Source organism: Geotrypetes seraphini, chromosome 2, assembly GCF_902459505.1.
Source record: "Geotrypetes seraphini chromosome 2, aGeoSer1.1, whole genome shotgun sequence".
Lineage (NCBI taxonomy): Eukaryota > Metazoa > Chordata > Amphibia > Gymnophiona > Dermophiidae > Geotrypetes > Geotrypetes seraphini.
This window is the reverse complement of record NC_047085.1, coordinates 105282071-105304447: the sequence shown is the minus strand read 5'-3', so window position 1 is coordinate 105304447 and position 22377 is coordinate 105282071. Positions and strand designations below refer to the sequence as shown.

The following is a 22377-nucleotide window of genomic DNA, read 5'->3' as shown; positions in this document are numbered from 1 at the left end:
AGTATGTGTATTCAGCCAACACAGTCAGAATTGCATCCCACATCAGTACAACTCTTTTATTTCACACATACAGGCAGGGCAGGATTAATTCTTCGAGGGCCCCTAGGGCCCCCCTGGCCCCGCCCCGCCCCCTAACCTGCCCATGCCCTGCCCCCATTTATCTGTTTTCTTCTTTACTTCTTTATTTCCACTTAAGAACATAAGAACATAAGAACATAAGCAATGCCTCTGCTGGGTCAGACCTGAGGTCCATCATGCCCAGCAGTCCGCTCACGCGGCGGCCCAACAGGTCCAGGACCTGTGCAGTAATCCTCTATTTATACCCCTCTATCCCCTTTTCCAGCAGGAAATTGTCCAATCCTTTCTTAAACCCCTGTACTGTACTCTGCCCTATTACTCCCTCTGGAAGCGCATTCCAGGTGTCCACCACTCGTTGGGTAAAGAAGAACTTCCTAGCATTCGTTTTAAATCTGTCCCCTTTCAACTTTTCCAAGTGTCCTCTTGTTCTTTTATTTTTCGAAAGTTTGAAGAATCTGTCCTTCTCTACTCTCTCTATGCCCTTCATGATCTTATAAGTCTCTATCATATCCCCTCTAAGTCTCCTCTTCTCCAGGGAAAAGAGACCCAGTTTCTCCAATCTCTCAGCGTATGAGAGGTTTTCCATCCCTTTTATCAAGCGTGTCGCTCTCCTCTGAACCCTCTCGAGTAACCCATATCCTTCCTAAGGTACGGAGACCAATATTGGACGCAGTATTCCAGATGCGGGCGCACCATCGCCCGATACAATGGCAGGATAACTTCTTTTGTCCTTGTTGTAATACCCTTCTTGATTATGCCTAGCATTCTATTTGCTTTCTTAGCGGCTGTTGCGCACTGTGCCGTCGGCTTCATTGTCATGTCCACCATTACCCCCAAGTCCCTTTCTTGGTTGCTCTCATTCAATAATATCCCTCCCATCGTATAGTTGTACCTCGGGTTTCTGTTTCCAACATGCAATACTTTACATTTCTCAACGTTGAACTTCATCTGCCATCTCGCCGCCCATTCCCCCAATTTGTTCAAGTCCCTTTGCAATTCTTCGCATTCCTCTTTAGTCCCAGCTCCACTAAATAGTTTTGTATCGTCCGCAAATTTTATTATCTCACACTTCGTGCCTGTTTCTAGATCATTTATGAATATATTAAATAGCAGCGGCCCGAGCACTGAGCCCTGCGGAACACCACTCGTGACCCCCATCCAGTCCGAGTAGTGGCCCTTCACCCCTACCCTCTGTTTCTTTTTTTTTTTTTTTATTAAATTCAAAACAAACAAAAATTAGCATACCAATGCACAGTTTTTCTTCTATGCAACCTCCAAACATCTCTGAACAAATCCCCCTTCCTTCCCTTCCCACCTACTTACCCAGGACTTTTAACTCTGAACCCTTTCCATGCATATATAAAAGTGTTCAAATATTTGTAAAGCAGTAATACTATCCGAAATATGTCTATATTGATAACCAAATTTACAATTCCTCTCAACTGCCTCACTCTACATCAACCATCTGTAACCCAAGTGTATGTTCCACTCCATGTATGTTAACTTGCAACAAAACAACAAGGCAAGCAGTCCAAAGAATCCAACATGAAACAAAAGAAGATTGACAAAAAATAAGGAGATTCAAATCAGGTTAATTCAAGGTGCTCCCAAGAACCATGCCTGATGCATTTCGCAAACAAGGCTAGTTAACGCTAACAAAAAACCATGTCTTTCATACAAACAGGTCACAGAAAACACCTTCACCTAATATGGAATATGTAATCACAAACTAACCTCTCCCCCTTTTACAAAACTGTAGTATGGTTTTTAGTCATAGCCCATGCTAAAAAATGCTCTACAGTTTTGTAAAAGGGGGGATAAAATAGACAAAGGTTAAATAAAACCACCAAGAAGCTGGACTCTGCATACAATGCAACACCACAGAAACAGCGATGCATGTCCCCTAAAACAAAAAAAATAAATAAGTAGAAATTTTTTTTCTACCTTTGTCTTGTCTGGTTTCTGTTCTCCTCATCTTCTTGTCAATATCTTCCTTTCATCTTTTGTCCTTCTGTGCCACTTCAAAAAACTGTATGCCTCCCCCTTCCATCTTTCCCTTCACCCTCATTGGTTTGGCATCCATCTTCTTCCATTCCCTCCTCCAATGGTCTGGCATCTCTCTCCTCTCTTCTTTCCTTCCCTCTCCCACACCCCCATGGTCTAGCATTCCACTCACTCCTCTCCCTTCCCCCCACTTCCATCAGCATCAGCCCGCTTTCTTTCCCTCCAACCCAATTCCATCCAGTATCCTTCCCTTTCCTTGCACACAATTCCATCAGCATCTGCCCCCTTTCTCTCCCTCCACCACTCTTCCATACCACTCTGCCCCCTTTCTGTTCCTCCACCACCCTTCCATGCTCCTTTCTCCCCCTCCAAACATTGCTGCCCTCTGAGCTTCTTTGCCCGAAAGCAGCATTATAACAGCTGATGGCAACAGCCCCCCTCCCCCCCACCAACGGCAATGGGCCTCCCTCCCGGCAGCAACCGCAATACAGCCGGATCTGTTACTGGAAGGTCCCACGAAGACTACTTCTGCCGGTCCATCCCCCTCCGACGTCACTTACTTGCTATGGAAGAAGTGAATTCGGAGGGGGATGGACAGGCAGAAGCAGTCATTGCGGGACCTTCCAGTAACAGATCCGGCTGTATTGCGGTTGCTGCGGGGGGGGGGGCCCGTTGCCATTGCTGCCGGGAGGGGGGGGCCCGTTGCCATTGCTGCCTGGAGAGGGGGGCCATTGCCGTTGCTGCCGGTAGGGGGGCCCATTGCTGTTGCTGCCGGGAGGGGAGACCCGTTGCCGTTGATGCTGGGAGGGGGCCCATTGCGGTTGATTCCAGGAGGGGGGCCCATTGCCGGCAAGGTGAGTCCTCTTTCAGCGGGGCCCCCTCATCGTTTCGGGCCCTAGGCATGTGCCTAGGCATTGATTAATCCAGCCCTGCTTACAGGTAAGTATGTCCATCAATGTGTCGAGCTTCACCATAAATCTGTCTTTCACCTCCAGTTTTGCTCTGGCCACAGAAACTTTGCCGGCTTGTTCCCACAGGGATTTTAATTTTGCTTTAATCCTAACATGGCTGAATTTTTGTTTTATTTGCTTTGTACCATCGAGCTTGTAATCCAGTCTTTGAGTCACTGACCGGTTCATCAGTGCTGTAATTTTGTCAGTCTTAATCACTGATATCTCTCAAACACAACCCATATCTATTGAGATCTCTGACAGTTGGTAGTTCAGCTGCAGGTAGTTCTCTGTTTGATCCCACCAAATGATGTGAGTGAGTTCAAACTTGCAGTCTTGTTTTTCTTTTGGACATTTTCAGTATTTGATTATTGCTGTGACAATGCTATGTTGAAAACCTGTGAATAAGAAAATGAAACTAATATGTTAGTATTAATATGGGTAATATTGCTGCTGTCCGCCTCATCTTCGGCCTCAAAAAATTTGACCACGTTAGCCCCTATTACGCTAAACTCCACTGGCTGCCGGTGGAGGCAAGGATCATCTTCAAATTCGCCTGCCTCTGCTTCAAAACCCTAGCAGGCTCTTCCCCAATCTACCTATCCGAGCACCTTGAAATCGCTGGCCCCTCTCGTACACGAAACACCTACCTGTTCTCCTTTCCTTCCCTGAAAGGCTGCCTCTACAAGAAATTTCTCGACAGATCCCTCGCATTCCAAGCGGGCAAATGGAACAAATGCCTCACAGCACTCATCTCCAATTCCCCCCCCCCTACCAAATGTTCAGGAAGACAATAAAAACCTACCTTTTTGATAAATTCCTCTAACTTCTCCCCCCCCTCTTCCTTGCCTCCTCCTTGGACCTTGACTTACCTCAGTCTCTCGACTCTTCCAATTCTGTCTGCCACCAAACGGCTTAACAAAATGGCTGCTTCTAATTTAGTGGTGGCTGGAGATTTTAATGCTGTAATGGATCCATTATTGGATAAAAAACCAGGTAAAAGTATAAAATCTTTAGGTTTAGATAATTTGGTTCAATCATGTGATTTGAAGGATATATGGCGTATTCTTCATTTTAATGATCAGGAATTTTCATTTTGCTCACAGGTTCATAAATCATTTTCAAGAATAGATTATATTTTTGTTTCAACAAATAAAGTGCAACAGGTGATTAAAGCTTCCATAGATCCTATTATTATTTCGGATCATGCGGGAGTATGGATAGAATTACAATTAGATAAATTAGAAAATGGTAGACCTCTTTGGAGATTTGATAATGCATTGCTTGTGGATGACAAATTTTTAGAAAATTTTAAAACACAAATTAACGATTTCTTTCAAATAAATTTAGTGGAGGATACATCTATTGAAAATGTATGGGATGCATTTAAAGCAACTATGAGAGGTAATATTATATCATATTCAGCTTTTATTAAGAAACAGATTAAAATACAATATATAGAATTAGAAAAAGAAATAAAAATATTAGAAGCAAAATTGGTAAGTAAATGGGAATATGAAGTTTTGCAAGCTCTTTTGAAAGCAAAAGGTAAATATAATGAATTAACTTCAAAAATGATAAGAAGAGATTTGTTTTCCAAGCAAACAATGTATTATGGAAATTCTAATAAGGCGGGAAGATTATTGGCAAATTATCTTAAAGCAAAAAAAAGAAGAACTAACATTAATGGAATAAAAGATGATAATGGTATAATAACAAATCAAACAAATATAATATTAAAACAATTTCTAAAATTTTATAAGGACCTGTATTCTTCCGAACCTTATTTGGAGAGACAAAAAGATGGAAAAAATTTTTTAGATTCTATTAATGGACCTAAGATCCCTGATCATATAAAACGGAGTTTAGATGAACCTATATCATTAAAAGAATTAGAAACAGCATTGAGATCTCTTAGAGTTGGATCCGCTCCAGGTGGTAATGGATATACAGTAGAATTTTACAAAACATTTCAAAATGTCCTTTCCCCATATTTACTAAATTTATATCAGACACAACTTATAAAAGGTAATATTAAAGGTACTATGGCTGAATCAATAATAATTGTTTTACCTAAGCCAAATAAAGATCCTACTTTGGTTTCAAGCTACAGGCCTATATCTTTGATAAACGTGGATAATAAACTTTTGGCGAAAATTTTGGCTTTGAGATTAGCCAAAGCTCTCCCACATATTATAGATATGCATCAAACGGGTTTCGTTGCTAAAAGACATTCCTCTAATAACTCTAGACTATTGTTTCATATGTTAAATTTATCAAAAAAAATGGATGAACCGACTTTTACAGTTTCACTGGATGCAGAAAAAGCGTTTGATAGGGTAGAATGGAATTTTATATATCAGGCTTTAGAATGGTTTGGTATAGGTTCTGGATTTATACAAATGGTAAAAACTTTGTATAGCTTCCCGATTGCAAGACTAAATATTAATAATAAGATATCTGATGGTTTTCAATTGCAGAGGGGAGTTAGACAGGGTTGTCCTTTATCTCCTTTGTTATTTGATGTTGTATTAGAACCCTTATTGCTAGCAATACAGCAAACGAGAGAGATACAAGGTATTCCATATTCAGATATGGAATATAAAATTTCGGCTTATGCTGATGATATCTTACTTTATTTGAGAAATCCAGAGTCTACCTTATCTTCTTTATTGGAATTAATTGATAAGTTTGGCAAATTTTCAGGTTATAAAATTAATTGGAATAAATCTGAAATTATACCTTTAAATATTCATTGTGTAAAAGGATTATTTGGCACTTTTCCATTCATATGGAAAGAAGAAGGATTTAAATATCTTGGCATTCAAGTTAAAAATACAATTGAAGATACTGTAAAAGAGAATGAAAAATATGTATTAAAAAAAGTTACGGAGTTATGTGAGCAATGGAACCCATTACATATTTCTTGGTGGGGAAGAGTTCAAACTATTAAAATGATGATGTTACCTGTAGTTTGCTACCAAATAAGTATGATACCTATTTATTTTCAGGGGTCCTTTTATAAAAAGCTTAATAGCATTTTAACAAAATTTCTTTGGCTAGGTAAAACACCTAGAATAGCTTTAGTAACTTTGCAAAAATCAATTAAGGAGGGAGGGGTAAATTTTCCAAATTTCTATAGGTACCATCAAGCCTATATTCTACGTCAGGGTATGTATTGGATCCTCCCAGAACTTATGGATAATGCACCGGATTGGTTGTATTTAGAATGGCGCCTTATGTTTCCCCTAAATTTAGTTCAACTTCCAAGTATCAACATGCCTAGAAGATACAGAGAAAATAAAATATTAATGGATACTTGGAAAACGTTGAGATTTATTAGTAAATTAACACCTATCCCAATAAACAAATCAACTAATCAGTCTTTATGGATAAACTCCAAGATCAAAATTGGCGGAGCTCAAATCCTTTGGAAGAACTGGATTATTGCAGGCATTAGATCTTTAGATGATGTTATTTCAGAAGGTAAACTGCTGGAATTTTCACAATTGCAACATAGATTTGGTTTAAGTAAAACACAAAGTTTTAAATGGTTGCAATTGAAGCAGGCCATTCAGGTTGGGTTCCCTGAATGGAAAACATTGAATAATCAATATAGTTTAAAGTTCTTATGTTTTCAAGCAGACTTCCTAGGACATCAAGCCGCATTGTGGTATAAATTAATATCTGGATATTTAAATAAAAAACCAAAAAATGGTCTAAGAGATATTTGGAGCATTGAGATTAAGCATCAGATTAATGCATCTCAATGGCCACTAATTTGGTCTTGGAGAATGGGATGTACAATGTCAGCATCTATGAGACAAACTTGGTTCTTTTTATTACATAGAGCTTTTTGGACCCCTACACGTTTGCAAAAATTAGACAGTTCTAAGTCAAATAAATGCTGGCACTGTAATCTGGAACCAGGGACTCTAGATCACTTACTGTATCATTGTCCCTATATTAAAAGTTTTTGGATTTCAATTTGGCCACAAATTAATAAATTGATGGAAAATCATATAGCAATATCATATGATACAGTGTTATTTGGAATGATGATGAGAAAAAAAAGTCAAATTTCACCAGAAAATAACAAACTTTTATTAATCATGACAGGGGTTGCCATTCAGCATATAACCAATAATTGGAAGAATTATAATAACCTAAATTATACATTTTGGTGGAACACAATATGTCATATATTCAAAATGGAAAGAGCAATAGCAATACAAAGAGGGACATATATTAAATTTATAAAAATATGGGGGCCATTGACAAAATACTGCAATGAATAAATAGCAGGATTTTTCTTCTTCTTTTCTTCTTTTAAATATCTTTATTATGACACACATAGAGGGGGGATAATGAAAATAATTTCTATATAATATGTTATAATATATTATACAATATGTAATGTATGAATGAAAAGTCATAGAAGGGTAGGGGGAGGGATAGAGGATAAAAATATATTTAGAACATAATGTATTAGATATAAAAGTGTTATTATAAATTCATCAATTGTTAATATGTTGTACACTTTCTGTAAAATTTGAAAATAAAAAATAATATCAAAAAAAAAATAAACAGTGAAAATGTCAACAAAAAAAACAAAAAAAAACAAAATGGATCACCCTATCCAACTAATCACCCCTTCTTCTTTACCCCCCTTACTTAATGCCTCTGCTCGGCTTTATCGAACGCCGCAGTATATATCACCACTGTATGTAACACTACTGTATGAACTCCGCTATATATATGCAACCTACAACAAATGTAACTTTACTGCAATAGTAACCGACCTGAAAAATAACTTCACCGCAAATGTAGCGTCGCCGAAAATGTAAATGTAGCTATGCCAAAAAAAAAAAAAAATGTGTAACTTCGCTGTAATGTACAGTCTCTTCATCTGTTAACCGCATAGAACTTCCATGTTAATGCAGTATACAAAAATAAAGTTATTATTATTATTAAATAAGTATGATAAATTGATAACTGAGGCACAAAAGGCATTAATTTGCAATGAAAACACATGAAAAACTATTCTCAGAGTGCTTAAACATATTTCAGTAATTTGTGTATTTTTGCATAATTTCCTAGAAATTCCAGGTAGGTAAATGACATTTTGCACAAAATTTAAAGCTAGTTGTTGATTTTCCACATGAAATTGTGCCATTTTTTTTATTAGTGCTTTTTTAAATTAACATCTTCAAAATTGACACACCCTACTCCACCACCCAGGAACTCAGAGCCCAAGAAGGAGCTATACATTTCTTTTCTGAAAGAGCACAACTGTCACACCAAATGGACAAAAGAAATGAGAATCTTTTCTGTGAGGTCTAGTGCCATAAGATGCTCTATGAGCTGAAATGTAACTGTTAAAATGTTGATTTTGTTGATCATGAAAATGAAAATTAATAAACATTAAAATGATAAAAAAGATGCTCTATGAGCTATAGCCAAGTTCTTCCTCTTACACTAGCTTTGCTTCTCTAAGTTTGCAGTAGCAGTTGTAAGAACTCTGGATAATGAAGGGTTTTATTTTATCTTGTAGCCACATGGGCTTTCTGTGATTCTGACATCCCCAGCTGTGTTTACCTTCACGGCATCGATGTGTCCTGAGCGACATCTGGAGGCTGCAGAGATACTGGGTATGTCAGAGAATTCCCTGTTCTAAGATCAACCTTTTTGCATAGCATTTTTTAATACATTTTCAATGTTTGCACAAACAGAATGTGTTTTGGGGCTAAGAGTGTTTTTTACTTCTTTTTTTTTTTTTTTTTTGCAGTTTGACTGTAAAAACTAAAGTCTAAGACTATAATTCTAACCAGTTTCTGGAATCCCTAAGCTAACTTTTATATGAGTACTTATTCTTTACAATGATTGAATAATTTTATATTTTTAAGTTTCTCCGAGGACAAGCAATTATATTCTCATATGCGAGTGACGTAATCCACAGAACCTGGTAAGGACACTACCAGGTGTACTATCACTTTTAATTTTTTGGTAGTACCCATGCCGCATGCGTGCCAGTGCTTTCCTGCCTGATGTCGGCTTGCGGGGCCATCAGTTCTTCATTTATCGCAGTGTTGAGTAGCTGTGTCTTCAGCGTGTCAAACATTTACTCTTATTTTGTGCCTTCTGTAATTCTTTTTCATTCTTTTCCTCATAGTTAGTTGTTTTTATCATATTCCAGTATTTTAGCTAAATTTGGTTTCTTTTTGTCAATTTTATAATTTTTTGGCCTTCGAGACATTCTGAGACCTTTTTTTCTCCCCAGTAGTGTTGATTGTTTTCGTCATCCTAGTTACTCCAGTTCTCCAGGCCATTTCCCCCTCCATTTCACAGAGGATACCAAGTGGCTCTAAGAAATGCTTTCAATGTAATCAAACCATTTCAGGCTCTGACCCACATAATTGGTGTGTCTGGTTCCTGAAAATTAGGATATTAGCTGTGTCCTCAGCTTCCATATGCAAAAGAGGTCACTCAAAGCCCGAAAACTTCAGTTAAAAACATCGAGCATGACAAGGGACTCAGAATCCAACACTCAGCCTTCTATGACGCTGTCATTGGCATTGGTGCCCAGTGCATTGACACCACATCCAGAGCATTGGACGTCGGTCTCCTTATGAAGGCAAGACTCTATATCATCTTTATCTATGCCTCGAGCACGTAAGAAAAAGATTACTGGCTATGCTCTCTAGCTCTAAAGGAGGCCTACATTCACATATCTATCCTTCCTGCATATAGGAAGTATTTTTGCTTCCACATTGGTTCTCAATATTTCTAATGCAAAGTCTTGCTCTTCAGACTGGCTTCAGCCTCTCAGTTCTTCATGAAATGATTGGTGGTAGTGATGGCAGCCCTTCTCACATGGGGGTTTCACATATTTCCCTACTTAGGCTTCAAAGAACAAAAAAAGAAGAAACAAAGCCTCAAAATACTATGGATGATAGCAAGAAGAGGCACTGGACATGTCACAACCAACGTGGGAACAACAGTCTTTTATTGGAAAAGACTCATTAAAAGTATAAAACAAGCAAAATCCCAACTAGGATCCAGATTTGACGACTATGTTGCCTTCTTCAGGGGACCATATTTATCTAAAAGAATACATAACCAGATATGAATCAAGCAGGTAAATACAAATAAAATGCTATATAATAAAATTAATTTAATGATAATAACAGTAGAAATAAAAGAAATAGTGCATTAAAAATGTCTCAATTGTCATTAACTAATCATTCTAAATTGAACAAACAGCCTAAATATCAAAAGCTAAAATAAATATTGCATATTGAAATTGCATATGAAATTGCATATTAAAATTAAGGCAACGTTGTCGTCAAAACTGGGTCCTAGTTAGGATTTTGTTTGTTTTATACTTTTAATGACTCTTTTCCAATAAAAGACTGTTGTTCCCACGTTGGTTGTGACGTCTCCAGTGCCTCTTCCTACTTAGGCTTCATCATCGCAAATAGCTCATCATGCCATCGACTCAACAGTCCATCTTCTGGAGCACCTCAGTTTTGCCATCAACTACCAAAAGTCACTTCTGCACCCTTCTCAGGCTCTCAAGTTCTTCAGAGCTCTCCTGGATACTGCTCTCTGTTTCTACCAAAAAAGTAGACAATCTCATTCACTTGTGCCAAAAAGTCTCCACCCTACAATGCACTTCTGCTCATCCACAATACCTTCTGGGTCATATGGCGTTGACAGTACTTGCCACTCCATTTGCATGTCTTCACCTCGGAGTCCCACAATGGACCCTATTGACCCAATGTTCTGAAGCCATTGGACATCTGTCTGCTCCAATTCAAGAGATTTCGTACCTTCATCATTCTCTTCAATGGTGAATGGTTCCTCAACCATCTCACTAGATTTCTCCCTTTCCAGCCTCTTTGCCATCAAAAACCTCTAACCACAGATGCTTCAATATTTGAATAGGGTACTCATCTGGGTGGCCTATACATTCAAGGAGTATGGTCTCACCAAGAACAAATCCTCCATATCAATGATCTAAAAACATTTCACAACCGTCCCCTTTATCAAGTAATCCTTGCTCTTACAGGCAACCAAGTTGACATGCTCTATCTGAACAAACAAGGGGGCATGTATTCTTACCCCCTTTGCATGGAATCAATCCAAATTTGGAGTTCGGCAGTTGTTCTTGGCATACTTCTCAAAGCGGTTTACTTAGTGGGGAAGCAAAATATCTTGGCATGCAACTTCAGCTAACATCTTCAGCCGCATGAATGGTCTCTCAGCACAAACATCTTATGTCAGATTTTCTCCACATGGTGGACACCGGACATAGATCTTTTCACTTTTCCCCACAACAACAAAATTCCACAAGTCTGCTCCAGACTAGGAACAATCACCTTGTCAGATGCTTTCCTTATTCATTGGTGTACATATTCCTTTACACATTTCCTCTGATACCTCTCATCAGAAAAACTCTACTCAAACTTCGCAAAGATCAAGGCATCATGATCCTTATAACACCTTGTTGGCCATGTCGGATTTGGTTCGTGCTCCTCCTAAAGCTCTCATCCAAGAAATTATGCAAGTTGCAACCATTTACAACACTGCTGACTCAGAATGAGGAATCTCTCCTTTACCCGAACCCCCACTCGTTAGCACTAGCAACATGGTTTCTTTCACCAGGCAAGTAAATGTTTCTGCCTCTGAGCTGCCGTATCTGCTGTCATTGAAGCATCTAGAAAACCTTCCATTCCATGCTATTGCTACTTCAAATGGACCAGGTTTTCTTCCTGGTATGCATTGCATTCCCTGGAACTGGTCACATATCTACTTCTATACATTCTGGACTACCTTCTCTACCTCTGGTCTAAAAACCTCTTTATCTGTTCATCCTTTGGTAGCCTGTTCATGAAAGGTCTATTTCACTCAAAACCACCTATTGTCACACCCACGCTCTCTGTGAACACCCTGAGCTGTCGGGTAGTGACATGAAGCTTGTTACTGGTGTGGTCCCTTTAGAATTAGGGTCACCTTTCAAGTTGGTAGTCGTTGGCCAATGCCCAACTAAGCTTATTCTCCAAGGGTTTTGGGAAAAAATCACACTTTGTCAGAATGGCCTTGGTGAAAACATAAGCTTTTATTCGGCCACCGGCCGTGGAATTACTGTGCCGCTCCGGGTTTTCCTGGGAGCATGCACCTCATACAAAAACAACAGAAAAAGTTCATTTCACTCTTAGTCACCCAGTAATCACATACAGTGATTCTGGGTGACTAAGTTGGTAAATCACATACAGTCATTAATATTCCTTGAGGCTAGGAAGTGAAACAGTAAGCACCAATAACTCTCCATTGTAGCTTTACAGGAGAGACATTCTTGTTCATGATTGAGAAATATTCTGTGCTGTCCTACAGTGCTCTTAATCTCTCCAGCTGGGCTGGACTTTCTCCCTAGTCCCGAGCAGGCTTTTCCCTGAGAGGGTTAATTTCACTCTTTCTATGAGGCAGGCAGACTAATTGAATTAGTTAGTTGCTATGGCAATTTCTTTACAGCTGGGCACTTTCACGGAGTATGGAAGTCAGGAAATTCTGGGCTTTAAAACTAGCCTGGCGTTTGGTTCAGCTGTGCACATAACCTGCAGAGGAGATTACTGTATCCTTTCTACACTTCAGCAAAACAGCATGTGAAATTGCAGTACAGGATTATTTCCCTAGTAACTCCCACAGTCATTAGCTCAAAGAGCAAACAGCAAAATACAGCCTAAACAAGACCTCTGTTCACAGACCTTTTCAGGATATTCAGCTCTCCATCTCCTCTGGCTAGCTTTCCTGTATAACCCCACTTTCCTCCAACACCATGGGTTCTGGGGGAAGGAATTCAGTGGCCAAATTACCAGCCTGTTCCTCAGTCATTTCCCAGTCAGTGCTGAGGAACTGCTCAGCCCCGTCCTGTCTCTGCTCTACTGCCAAGCCTCGTTCTGCTCCTCCTCCTTCCTCCCTCTGCTCTCTAACGAGCCTGGCTTTAAGCTGAGGGGAAGAACCACTCTCCCTTGGCTTTGGATGGGGGAAGGGAATTCCTTCCTCAGCCCATGCCGTTTCTCTGAGGGGAAACTGCTTGTGAGCTTTCTGCCTTACAGGCAATGGACAATAGCAAGGCAGCTTCTTCCTGCCTGGCTTTGGGACTGCTTCAGGTAAGTCTAAGCCTTCCTGTTCTATTTCCATTTCATTGTCACTCACCAGGTAGTCAGCTAATTTATTGTCCTGGGCACTGACCTGGTCAGCCCTTCTGCACTGGGGTTTATATACTTTCCTTAATTTCCCTGTGGCAAACCTTGGGAAAGACGTCCGTTTGTCACACTATCAAGCCTCTACCTGTTGCTTGTGATTTAATGTGGTATTATTTGCTTTTATGAGGTCTCCCTTTCAGCCACTTATATATTGCTCTCTTGAACTTCTCACTTGGAAAATCATTTTTCTCATTGCCCTTACATCTGCATGCTGTGTGAGTGAACTTCAAGCCCTTATGTCAGATCCTTCCTACACAAGATTCTATCAAGACACAGTAATACTTTGCACTCATCCAAAATTCCTACACATGGTCATCTCAGAATTTTACCTCAACCAATCCATAGTTCTTCCTGTTTTCTTTCCAAAGCCGCATTCACATCCGGAGAGCACTGCACACTTTAGACTGCAATGTGCTCTGGAAAACTACCTAGAGTGCACTAAACGTCATAGAAGATCCTCCCAGCTCTTTGTGGCTTTTGACCCTGACTGGCTTGGAGTGTCTGTTTCCAAGAGAACAATCTCCACTTGACTGACAAACTGTAACTCCTTTGTATATACTCAGGCTGGGCTGACACTGAAGAGCTGTGTAACAGCCCACAGTGTCTGAGCTATGGCTGCTTCGGTAGCTCATTTCTGCTGTGCATCCATTGAAGACCTTTGCAAAGCGGCCACATGGTCCTTAAGTCATACCTTTACTTCATACTACTATTTGGAACAAAATTCCAGAAGAGACAATCGGTTTGGACAAGCAGTTCTACAGAATCTTTTTAATTCTTGAGCTCCAACTTTCCCTCCAAAACACTTGGGTTTCTCCAGACTCATGTTTATATATCCATTATCCTAATCCAGAGCCATGATTCTGGCAGCATGGAAATCCCACATGTGAGAATATAATGCCTGCTTGTCCTCTGAGAAAGCAAAGATACTGACCTGTATAAGGTGTTCTCCAAGAGCAGGGATAGGCAATTCCAGTCCTCGAGAGCCGCAGCCAGGTCAGGTTTTCAGGATATTCACAATGAATATGTATGAGATAGACTTGCATCTCAAGGAGGCAGTGCATGCAAATCCATCTCATACATTTTCATTGTGGATATCCTGAAAACCTGACTTGGCTGTGGCTCTCGAGGACCAGAATTGCCTACCCCTGTCCAAGAGCAACAAGCATATATGATTTTTTAGTTTTCTGGGTCTCGCCATTTCTGGGTAGATAGAACTGACTTTTCAGCCATCGTGATGTGTCTTTCTACAGGTTGGACTGTGAGGTCTGCAGTTTGTCTTTATATGTAGTGGATTCTCAAAACTGATTGGCTAGGGGCTAGAGGCGATGCAGGAAAATTAGTTGATTATAAATTTGAATTTTGGTAGAAAAGTTCATAGGTCACAATTTTAAATTCTGGCTGGAAAGAGGTCGGAAACTTTGGATGAGCAGTTGCCATGCTTTGTTTATGGAAAGCCCTTTATCTGCTTTGAAGTTTATTAGGGTGTTTTGCTATATCTCTTGCCTGTTTAATTCTTCTTGGCCACCAAGACTCTGCATGCATCATCACCCAGCCACAAAAAGAGGGATTCTATGTACACTAGTGAATAGAGCACTAGGAATTTGTGATCCGGGCAGTCTTCAGAAGGAAAAGGACACCCTCCAGGACACATTTCATGCTGATAGCTAAAGCAGAAGGGTTACTTCTCAAGCCCTAAAGCTTCTCAAATCCTGCAAGAACTCATGGCAGCCATTCGAAGTGCAGTGCAGGATCAGGCAGGCACGCAAAAAGTGTGCTCCTGCCTCGTGCATCATTGTGCTGCTGCCGGAAGAGAGCAGGGGAACTGAGGCAGGAGTATGGAAAGCGTACTGGGAGCCGGGATGCGAAAAAAAGGTACAAGGGGGTGGGCTGGCTGGCTGGGGGCTGGCTGCTGGCTGGCTTGTGGTTGGCTGGCTGGCTGGATGGTTGGCTGCCTTGGGGCTGGCTGGCTGTCACTACATGTGTCTACCATTAGTCGTGCCCTGTACCCTGTCCCGGCCTACCACTAGACCACCAGAGGGGGGACAGGGTAGAGGGCACACCATTTGGTTCAGAATTTTTTTTCCTTGGTTTTTCATTCTCGTGAGTGCGTCTTATGGTCAGGTGCATCTTATAGAGCAAAAAATACGGTATTTATTTAAAACATTTAGATCCTGCTCATCTAAAAATCTGTGTGGGTTACAAAAAAAACCCCCAAAACATACATAATATATGGACATACTCAGTAAAACTACAGTCTTAACAATAATGTCATTCTCACAACCCGCCCACCTACCCTAGTTGGTTTCTTTGCTTTTTTACTGAACTGATGTTCTTGTGAGCCAACGTCAGGTGGGAAGGCACCAGCAAAAAATTTAAAGTGACTGTGCACTTGGTAGTGTCCGTACCGAGTTCCATGGATGATATCACCCACTTGTGAAAATACATACCTGCTATCCTTGGGGAACACTTCCTTGAGTTATTTTTCCCTTTAATGTATTTCTTCTTCTACAAACATATTGTAACTTTCCCCCTTAATCCTCACGGTTCATGTATGTTAACCTAGTATGTTTTTATTTAAAGTCAGTGTATTTCTATTTCTATTTTACTTGAATTGTACATCGCTTAGATATTCAATAAGCAATTTATCAAGCACTAATAAAACTTGAAACTTGAAACACCTGCTACAGGTAAGTATCTCTGATTTTCTTGTTCCTTCTTTTTCTATTTTGTGTTTTTCCCAGTACGTATTAGAAAGAGGTCAAAGTTGTAACATTTGCTTTTTCATTTTAAAATGTTGTATGTAATAGACATGTGCTGAGTGTAGAAAATGACGCGGGGAAAAAATTTGTCCCCGTCCCCATCCCTATGAGCTTGGTTACGTCCCCGACCCACTCAGGCCCCATCTCCACTAACCATCTGATCCCATCCGCACAAGCCTCAAATAGTTATGATTTTATACTGAAAAAGAAACAATATTCTGTACAATTGTCATTTTATAAATCACAAATAATACAGAGCAAGGATCAACAAAACCTCTGTCTCTCTCCTCCCCCTCACAAATATCCCCTTCACTATCAATAAAACTGAAGTCAAATTACTACAGAATGCTACATAGAAAAATCAAGCTAACAAAATACTTCAGTGACACATAGTAGGAGAGTGCAACTAGGGCAACTACCCCCTGGTCAGAGAGAGCCCTTAGCAAGCTAGAAGCTAAAGAAGCACAGCCTGGGCTTTACAGTCCCCAGTTATGTCTAACACCAGCTCTAGCAGGATACATATTTCAAATCTGATATATTCTAATCACAAAAGAGAAAATAAAATTATTTTTTTCTACCTTTTATTGTCTCGTCATTTTATTCTTCAAATCAGGTTGGTATCGGGCGCTAGTCTCTGTTTCCTTTTGTCTTCTCTTAACTCACTTGCCAGAGTCTCTGACCATTTGACATTTCTTCTTTCTCCATGCTCACCATCCATCTTCTTCTTCTGTGTATGTATTCTTCCCCATGTTCAATCTTTCCTTTCTCTCCTATACGTACCTTTTTTAGTATTTCCCCTGTGCCCATCTCCCTGCCTTCATGATCTCTCCATTCTATGATCCCCTCCCTCTGTGTACAGTATCACTCCTCTATATCCCCCTTATCCAGCATCTTCATTCTGCGTTCTTATTCTCCCCCATGTCTAGCCATCTTCTCTCTGTGTCCATATACCCTCCCATGTCTAGCATTACCCCTCTGTGTCCATATACCACCCCCATGCAGCATTCCCTTTTTTGTCCCTGTTCCAATGCTCCCATCCATGCCCACCGTCTCCCTTCTTTTTTTATATCTCCCTTTGTCCAGCTTCTCCCCTCTCTTACTCCTTTACACCAATATGTCTCACACTCTCTCTTTCCTCCCTCCCTTCACTATGTTCAATATTTCACTCACTCTTCCTTCCTCCCCCTTTCCTATAGCCCTCTTCCCATGGATCCAACACCTCTATCCCCTCCCTTCAGCGCCAGGTGTAGGTCTGACACCTCTCCCTTCCCTCCAGCTCCACTCCACCCACCACAAAGACCCAGCACCTGTTTCCCTTCTCCTCCCAGTCCTCAGACCAGATCCAGTAACTGTCTTCATTCCCTTTAGCTCCAGCCAATCCAGCAGCCCCCCCCCCCTCCTTTGCGAGCCAGGAAGGAAGGGTATGAGGGCTCTTAGACCTGTGATAGGGAGGGATGGGGTCTGCTGCTGCACCCATGATCGAGAGGGGGGCTGATGACTGGGAGGGGTGGGAAGGGAGGCAACTCGCCGCAGAACTTTTACTGCGGGGACAAGGCCATTCACCGCTGTACGGGGCAGTGAATGGCCTTGTCCCCATACCTGTGACAATCAGTCGATTTCTTCCCCGTTTCTGCGAGTTACCCGCAGCTAGCTGTAGCTAGCCACGGGAAACAGTCACCGTGTCATTCTCTAGCTGAGTGAGCTTTCACAAGCAGAATGGCAGCTTGTTCCCTTCCACATCTTATCCTTATCCCATTCTATTAATGTGAGTGGCAGCAGCCAAAAATTCAAACAGCACGTTAGAAATTATTATGAAAGGAATGCGGAATAAAACAAAAATATCACAATCCTTCTGTTGCTCCTCAGTAAGACTAAATCTTGAGTACTGTGTGCAATTCTAGCTGCCCGTCTCAGAAAAGATCTGTAGTTGGCTTGAATAACTCATATTGAGAAAGGTATGTATGTATGTATTTATTCATCCAAGCAAGCATTGCACCTTAAAACTAGTGTGAGGATGTTGAACAAAGGCCTACACTCGGGCCCAGCCCTGATGTCCCCTACCCCTTCTGACAGGAAGTTTGTTGGAAGAGGTACAATGTACAGCAACTGAGCATGGGATCTTGCTCAAGACCCTATGCTGTGCTTTTATTTTGATGCAGTCTCAGCTAGTGAAGAAGATTGGAACCAGTAGATGCAACAGAGGGAAAGGAAGATAAGATGCTGGGCTAGGGAAGGGAAAGGGAGATGCTGGACTATGGGTTGAGGGCACATGGCCAAAGTTTGGCTAGAATATCGGCTACCCTTGATCCAGCCCTGCCTCAGTTAAAAATGAAGATGGGCCTGCTCTTCTAAGTTTTCCATTGGGATAGCCTGTACTGATTAGTTTTATTCTACCTCTGGGATTATTTAATTGGTAAAATGCAAATAGCTATTCTGCTTAGAAAGAGGAGGCTGTTATGTTAATTTTACAAACTTTAGATGTTTTCTTCTCTCCCAGCATCTCACAGTTCTATTTTGTTTCAGGTGCTGACATCCGCACTGTCAAGGTCAAAGATGCTGGGCTTGTATTGGCAGATACACTCCGGAAGTTCATGTTTGACTTGAATGTTGAAGATGGCTTGCATGCAGTTGGGTATTCTAAAGCAGATATCCCTGATTTAGTGAAAGGCACGCTGCCTCAGGTAAGAATACTGCTTGACAACAAATGTTCTATATGTATGTCAGGACAGGTCTGGCTACTCATTGGACTTGAACCAGGGTCTGCTAGAGGGAGCAGGTAATCACTTTGATCACAATGCTAGATCACTATCACAAAGAATGCTGAAATGATAAATGGATGGCAGGACCAAAAAACAAAACCGAGAAAAACATATTTGACCTGATATTTGGAGCTACTGTATTTGGTTGGCTAGAAACGGTTCCTGGACAGCTAACTAGCACCAAGTTGGCAAACTGCTAATATTCATTAGCTATGTTGCATGACACAGCCAGTCGGTGCCAGTATTCTTTGCCTGACCAGCTAAGTCTAGTGGCCAGATAGACCCACTTAATTAGCAGGTGTATCTTTGACTGCTATGACTAGCCAGCCAACTGATGAATATCGGCTTGGTTGACTATGTCAAACCCAGTTCAGCCCAAACCATAAACCCAAAGATGCAGCACAGGGAACCGAGGGGCATTTAGAGCTAAAGAGCAAAACAAGGAGGAAACAGCCGGAACCAGAGGGCTATCAAAGAACAAAGAAGCGGACAGAGGACGGAATAGACACACCGCAGGAGGCAACACGCGAGGAGACCAGCAGGAGCAACAAATCAAGAGTAGATCCAAAAGAAAAGGTAACAAACTGGGACTTAAATTGCCTATATACAAATGCTAGAAGGAGGGCGTGGCTTACCGCGCACACAAATGGACGTGTGATCGCGGCGCTCCTCTCAACTAGGCAACGGTTGATTAAAAAAAATTATCCCCTTTTTGCTGATTTTGATAAAAAACAATCGTAGTCAATGCTGAAATTGTGATAGATTTATATTACCCTCCTCCGCCGAAACTAACACAAAGCCTGAGGAAAGGGAGCCAAAGAAAAAAAAATCGCCGGTTTTTTTTTTTTTTTGTGCTGGAGCGGCATCGAAGGCAAGTTATTGTGTGACTGACAGAAGTTTACAGCTTTCTCAGTGCTGGAGCGGCGAGATATTGAAGGCAAGTTATCAATGCCGACAGTGTTAAAACTTATAAATAAACCAGCAGAGGTAATTTGAGAAACCGCCGACACTGAAGAAAGGCCTGAGGGGAAGGCTATTGCTTCTTTTACCGGCTTTTCTCTGTGCTGGTACGGCGAGGCAGTGAGGGCAGGCTGATGAAAAATTGAACTGGCCAACGGAAGAAAAAGGAAAGTTTCCTCCTTCGATGCCGTTTTAAAAACAGTTGACTGAGGGAAGAGAGCCAGAAATAGGATCGCTGGTTTTTTGTTTTTTGTTTTTTTGTTTCAGAGCTGGAAAGGCGCAGCAAAGTTAAAAAAAAAAAAGCTACTTACTTGTGCCGCCAAAACTAAAGTAGCCCTGAGGGTAGGGAGAGGAAAAGGGGAAAAATCTATTTCTCTTTCATTTTTTTTTGTCTAGGCAAGCTATTGACAGTGTGACTGACTGAAATCTCTATTTTACTGAGGAGGAAACTAGTGCTGCCGAAATTGAAACAAAAAGCCCTGAGGAAAAGGAGACAGGAAAAAAGATCTGTTATTTCCTCACTGTGTTTTTTTTTTTTAAGCTGATAAGGCACAATATTAAATACAAACATAACGATTGAGGAGAAGATAAAATCCAATTGTTTTCTTCTGTGTTGAATGACATCAAAAAAAAAAAAACTGTGGAGAAATTAAATTGGCAAAAACTGTGATAACTGATACTACCCTACACCTGACAAAACTAAAATAAAGTTTTGAGGGAATAAAGGCCAAAAAGAAAATCTGTTATTTCCTCACTGGCAAAATTGAGGAAAAAAAAAAAAAAAAATTAAGAGTGCCTTTATTCTCAAATGCTGATAGTGACATGGTGTTGAGGGATGAGATTTCCAAGGAGTTGAACGATAAAAATTAAAAAGAGGCTTGAGGACCACGGTAAACTGACATTGAACAAGCTGAAGATAAAAGGAAAAAGATAAAAGCTTCCTCAATTTAAACTAATTTTGGTGAGAGGACAGTGCCTGTCAGTCTGAAATTAAGGCAGTTTGAAATAGACCTCCTTTGCCATTTTTGAAGAGGGTAAAGAACTGGACAGGAACCCTGAAGGAAGAGATCCAAAAAAAAAAAAAAGAGTTTGATATTTCCTCAACAACATAGCATCGAAGACGAGTCATTGAATATAAAGATTGTGGACAAGATAAAATCTGTAAAAATATAGAAATAAGTTCAGGAATATGGCAAGTACCAGACAAAATAAAAATGAGGCTGGTACGTCAGCAAAAAGACAGAAGCAGGATCAAATCACACCAAGTAAGATCCCACTTCCTGCTGAAGAACCTGATATATTGAGTAAAGCAGAAGTTATGGAAGAATTAAGACAAATTAAACAGATGCTTAAGGAAACTGTGACCAATATGGCTGAAATGAAGGAAGAGATACTGAACATCCACAGACAAATGGAAGTAAATAATAAAAGAACAACGGTATTAGAAACCAAAATGGAGGTCATAGAAGGTGAAACAAATAGATGCAAAAATGACAGTCTGGAACTGAATAAATTGAAAGATCAACTGGAAGACTATGAAAATCGAGGAAGAAGGAAAAATATTAAACTTTTAGGAATACAAGAAAATTTAGAAGGGAAAAATGCTATACAATTTCTGGAAAACTTAATTCCAAAAATATTACAACTGGAATTAAAACAACCACTTGAAATAGAAAGGGCGCATAGGATCCCAGTAAAAAATGTAGAAAATAAAGGCAGGCCAAGACCACTAATATTCAAAATGCTTAGATACCAACAAGCATTAGAAATATTAAATGCTGCCAAGAAAGACAAAAATCTAAACTACAAAGGATCCAGAATATGGTTTTTGCCGGATTTTGCAAAAAACACAGCAAATAAAAGAAAGAGACTATTAGACATGAGACCTCAACTAAAAGAAAAGGGATATAAATATGGATTATATTATCCGGCAAAAATGAGAGTATCATCTGGGGATAAATCTTTGTATTTTGACGATCCAGAAAAATTAAAAGCCTTTCTTTCAAAATCAGAGCCTATGACATTTTAACATAAAACATCAAGATTGGTTTTGATGACATTGTGAAAAATTATAAAAATATGAGACATTGAAATACTGAAGAAAGGAAAACATGAACTAAAGAAAAAACAATAAAAATATAAAAAGAAAAGTATAAGATATAGGAAAAATATCAATACCATATTAAATATATGTTTAAGATATAAATTTATGATGTAAATTATAATACTAGGAAAATATAAATTAAAAATTGATGAAAGAATAAAGATACATTAATGAAATGTTAAGAACAAAAAATGATTAAAGATAGTAAAGATTAATATAGATAGATAGAAGGGGATATTGATATTGATTGAATATTGGTTGCCTAGAGGGAAGGGGAATGTTCGGATTGCTGTTCCAATGTGTGTCCTTAAGCAGTCATTATATTGGGTGGGAAAGGGAGGGAAAAAGATGAGATTTATTAGAATGATTAAAGAAAAGATTAATAAGGGAGTGGATACTTTAGGGGTAAATATGTGTGTCATAGAAAATAATTTTTGGATTTTAGATGTGAAGGAAGAAGGGAAGAAGATTATAATGATAAATATTAGAATGTAT

At 40.0% G+C, this 22377-nt stretch overlaps 1 protein-coding gene across 3 annotated transcripts in view; it reads left to right on the top strand.

Moving 5' to 3' along the window:
• Positions 1 to 22377, top strand: part of ADHFE1 (alcohol dehydrogenase iron containing 1) — an 85954-nt gene that overhangs the window by 45360 nt on the left and 18217 nt on the right. For all 3 annotated transcript variants that reach the window (XM_033934221.1, XM_033934220.1, XM_033934222.1), the window contains exons 12-13: positions 8587 to 8683; positions 18583 to 18740. In XM_033934221.1, the coding sequence (XP_033790112.1) occupies positions 8587 to 8683; positions 18583 to 18740 (255 nt within the window). The remainder of the gene's footprint in view (positions 1 to 8586; positions 8684 to 18582; positions 18741 to 22377) is intronic.